This window comes from Argiope bruennichi, chromosome 9, assembly GCF_947563725.1.
Source record: "Argiope bruennichi chromosome 9, qqArgBrue1.1, whole genome shotgun sequence".
In the NCBI taxonomy this organism is placed as follows: Eukaryota; Metazoa; Arthropoda; class Arachnida; order Araneae; family Araneidae; genus Argiope; species Argiope bruennichi.
This window is the reverse complement of record NC_079159.1, coordinates 49,071,360-49,075,796: the sequence shown is the minus strand read 5'-3', so window position 1 is coordinate 49,075,796 and position 4,437 is coordinate 49,071,360. Positions and strand designations below refer to the sequence as shown.

Sequence of the window (4,437 nt, the reverse complement as noted above, 5' to 3'; positions counted from 1 at the left end):
TGCTGAAAAGCCACAAATATTTGTTCCGCGATATTGCAATGGCTAACTTATATACCTAGAAATCAATGCCAAATTCTTTCCCCTTTCATTAAATATGGTTGATTGAATACTCAATGTACGTACTGTGCTCATTAGAGACACTCTCCCAGAAGGTCTGAAGGAGGGTTATTAAGAACTTTCAAAAGATGACCGAGTTAAAGATTTGAAAAAAATTAAAGAAATGGAGCCCTCCTTCTTATATTAGACTCATAAGAACACAAGCAATCATTGCAGTATGTAATTTTTCTTATTTGTTACAGATAAACTCAGTATTCTGAGTATTCTGAAGCTCCCGAAATAAAATGCTATCAGGAATGAAAGGGTTAATAGAGTTAACTGTAAATTTGGAACTCAATACATATTTAAATTCAATATTTGAAAAAAAAAATTAAAATTTTAGAGATTAATATGGGGCAACACTAAGTTCTCTTAATTTTAAGAAATGATAAATGCATTTCTTATATTACTGCCGCTTTCATACCGAATGGATGTTGTTTTTTCCTCATTTTTTGATAAAATTAAATACACAGCCTAAATTCATTTAATAATTTATATATTTTTATATTTAACTGAAAAATCAAAAGGGACTCTTTATTTATTTGTATTATAATTATTTGTTATTTGTGTTTCTTGACTATTTCAAAATATTCTACAAAAGCTCTTGAAGATGCTGCAAAAAATTATCGCCCATGCATACGTTGTAAATAACCTACGATATATTTTCAAAGAAAACAACATTGACCCGAATTTTAATGATTTTCATCAATTTTTATTTGCTTAATTAGATAGTACTTTTTTATACCTGTATTGGATATGTAATTGATTTCTTTTTTTATTTCAGTTTTTATTTGTGTTTGTGTTTTTTCGGGAAGACCTTATATTAAAAATTTTACTCTGTTCCAAAATTTAAAAATGTGACTTTTTTCCTAATAAATGTTTTAATTCGACGTTTTTGATAGTAAAGGATTTTGTTTAAAACAGTTTCATGCTTGTATGATGATTTTATACTAAAGTAAATAACCATTAAAATATATACTATTCATTAGACTATTACCATTAATTCGGGAAACATATATTAATTATGTTATATACACTCAAGAGCCAAAACATTATGACCACCCCTATATTTTGCAATGAATTCGCCTGGATGACGTGGAAGTCACGTGATTAGGTGGAAGTGGTATTTAACTGCTGCTGGAGAGTCTGCAGAATCATCCTTTCACTTACTTCTGTGTGTGATGGGAAAGGCTGCGGATCTAAGCGACTTTGATAGAGGGCAGATTGTAATGGCTCGAAGGCTCGGAACAAGTATTTCCGAAACTGCACGACTCGTGGGTTGTGCGCGATCTACAGTTGTTAGTACTTATGCAAAGTGGGTAAATGACGGTGAAAGCTATAGTAGACGACATGGTGTTGGACGTCCACACGCTATCAAAGAAAAAGGTCGTCGGAGACTGTCTCGCATGGTGAAGCAAAACCGGAGCCAGACAGTGGCTCAGCTGACAGCCCAATACAATGCAGGGTCAAGTAGAATAGTATCGGATAACACTGTTCAGCGGATACTGTTGGATATGGGGCTACGCAGCAAACGCCCCACTCCTGTGCCTTTGCTGACCACGCGTCATCGCCAACTGCGCCTGGGAACATCGTGACTGGTCCATGAATCAGTGGGAGGGAGTTGCCTGGTCAGATGAATCACGGTTTGGAATGCATCACGCCGATGGCCGTGTCAAGATACGCCGTCTTCCAGGCGAACAGTTGCTCCCTCAATGTACAGTAGGTCATACACAGACCGGTGGTGGCGGTATTATGCTTTGGGGGACGTTCTCTTGGGCGTCTCTGGGACTCGTAGTTGTGGTAGAGCATACCATGAATGCTACAGGGTATCTGAACATCATTGCGAACCAGTTGCACCCTTACATGGCCTCTGTTTTTCCAGCTGGAAATGGAATGTTCCAACAGGACAACGCCCCGTGTCACAAGGCTAAAATTGTGTTGGAGTGGTTCCAGGAACATGATGCTGAATTCCAATTAATGTCCTGGCCGCCTAACTGACCGGATCTCAATCCGATAGAACACCTTTGGGATGACATGGGACGGCAGCTCAGCGTTCAAAGACCACCAATTCGCAATATCTCGGATTTACGTGATCGTTGCTTAAACATTTGGTACAATCTGTCTCCGGCCATCTACCAAGGACTTGTGGCATCCATGCCAAGGCGGGTTGAAGCTGTGTTGCGCGCCAAAGGTGGGCCAACTCGTTATTGACAGGTGGTCATAATGTTTTGGCTCTTGAGTGTATATATATATAAATTTTGGAAGCAAAATGCAACAATTTGTGTTTTTACATATCTTATTTGAATCTCTATATATATGGGAAGAAAGAATCGTTTTTATGAAAAAAATAGCATGTAAAATTCTGAAATAGTTAAAATGCTTTGGTGTATAATTTATTTTTGGTTCCGTTGACAATTTCTAACAATTCAAATAAATGTCTACTATACATATTTCATTTAAGATAATTCATTTTAAATATTTTCATCTTAACATAACTGGTATTGTTGTTTTTATAATTCAGATAATTTACTCCATAATCGATTCTCTATTTATACGAATATATTTGTTATAAATGCATGCATAAGTACACGCTGATCAATTTTTATTCATTTTTCATTTGAAATGTTCGTTTGCTAATTACGATGCAATTTTTAAAAGTATATTAAAAGAATATGTTGTTGTTATTTATCGTTCTTGCCACAGACAAGTCCGCTGACGAAGTAAGCAATTTTAAGCCGAGTTTGTGCAGTTGCTTCAAAAGATAAAGGCCCCTGAGCACCCGAGGGTAGAAATCTGACCTCCAGCTCATATGAAGATGAGATTTACACACTCACTTGCACAACCCCTTTTTACAAGGGGGCTCTTTCATATACTCACAGATAGATCACGGGGGGAAGATCAACCAATCTCGGACCGTAACTCGACCCCGGGACGTCCAGATCACGACGAAGACGTGTTGTCCCTAGGCCAGGACGCGGCCTAAAACAACATTATAAAGACTAGTAGCTATTTCAGAAGCCGTAAATTAAAAGCATTATGAAAACAAAACTGGTTAATAAATACAAAATCAGATAAAATGCTTTATCTAAATCGATTACATAATTTGTTTATAATTGAATCTGAGAAGAGATTTATCTATTCGGGACTAACCAAGAAAACACACATATTAAAAGAAAAAAGAATATTTCTCACTACGATGAAAATAGATATAATGCAAATCAACAAATAGTAAAATTTTTAGAATAGCTGAATGAGAGTTACTTCTTTTTATCTGACAAGAATTATTTTTGATCCCTCTTATATAAAGGAAAGAAATCTTGAGCCATAGGCATATTTCAGTTACCAAGATAGAACAGATGATTTTGATAATTCATTTACATCTTGTGATCGGCCATTAATCCGATGATTCAAATTTCTCTCATGGAAGTTTTGTTATCTAACTATTTAACTGCTTTTTCATCAGCAGAAAAAATTATTGATTTTGAATCATTTTTTATGCCATTGAGGTTAAGTGTTCTAAGATGTTAAATAGTAACTTAAAACTCAATATTCTTGTGAAAGTTGTTACCAGAAACTCCAGAAATAGAAACATTATTGCAATTATTCCACATTAGCAGCTACTTTGAATAATAATTTTTGCAAGAGGTAACAAAAATACCCATGGATTAGACGCTGCAGAAACTTTGAGGAGGCAGTTTCTTCTTTACATAATGTAAGCAGCTAATTTATTTGATCTAATCATTTGAAATAGCCTTGTTTAACTGCGATGACAGATGCCACCTGAAACATAATTTGGGAAAAGTTTTACAATTCTATTATTACAATTTCACCCTATTCAGTTAGTGATTTAATTTCATTTATTCTAAATTATACGATAAAATATTCTATGGAACAGCATCTTAGATACTGGGCAATATCTTGGCTAACAGGGAAGTATAGTTTCCTTTAAAATTATCAAAAAATAACAATATATATGGCTTCATATATTCAAAAAATTCGTCAAATTTATAATATAATTTATCCATGTATGGCATTAATCAGGTTGCTAAGTATCATCTAACCGACCATATATATATTATTTTGTTTGCAGCAGAAAGGAGGTTTGAAGACATAGACGAGACGTATTTTAAATTTCTTGTTATTCTCTCTCTACCACCATCCAGGAAAGCATAATTATTTACAAGAAGACGCAGCGCGACACAAAAGCAGAAGTAAGAAAAAGCAAAAGGGCCGAAACAAATGATCACTAGTCTTATATAACATAGGATTTCCGGCCACGCTTCAATTCAATACACGTGGTGACCTTTGATACCTTGGTAAGAGCACGGAAGTGATCACTTT

At 35.1% G+C, this 4,437-nt stretch overlaps 1 protein-coding gene across 1 annotated transcript; it reads left to right on the top strand.

The window, feature by feature from the left end:
- The first annotated feature begins 1,277 nt into the window (after positions 1 to 1,277).
- On the top strand, positions 1,278 to 1,691 carry LOC129984938 (uncharacterized). The gene has a single exon (XM_056094883.1). It carries the CDS (start codon positions 1,278 to 1,280, stop codon positions 1,689 to 1,691), a length of 414 nt encoding a protein of 137 aa, XP_055950858.1.
- Positions 1,692 to 4,437: the final 2,746 nt, after the last annotated feature.

Bases quoted from the DNA above. Each gene is read 5' to 3' on its own strand.
- LOC129984938 (XM_056094883.1), top strand. From the start codon at position 1,278: ATGGGAAAGGCTGCGGATCTAAGCGACTTTGATAGAGGGCAGATTGTA.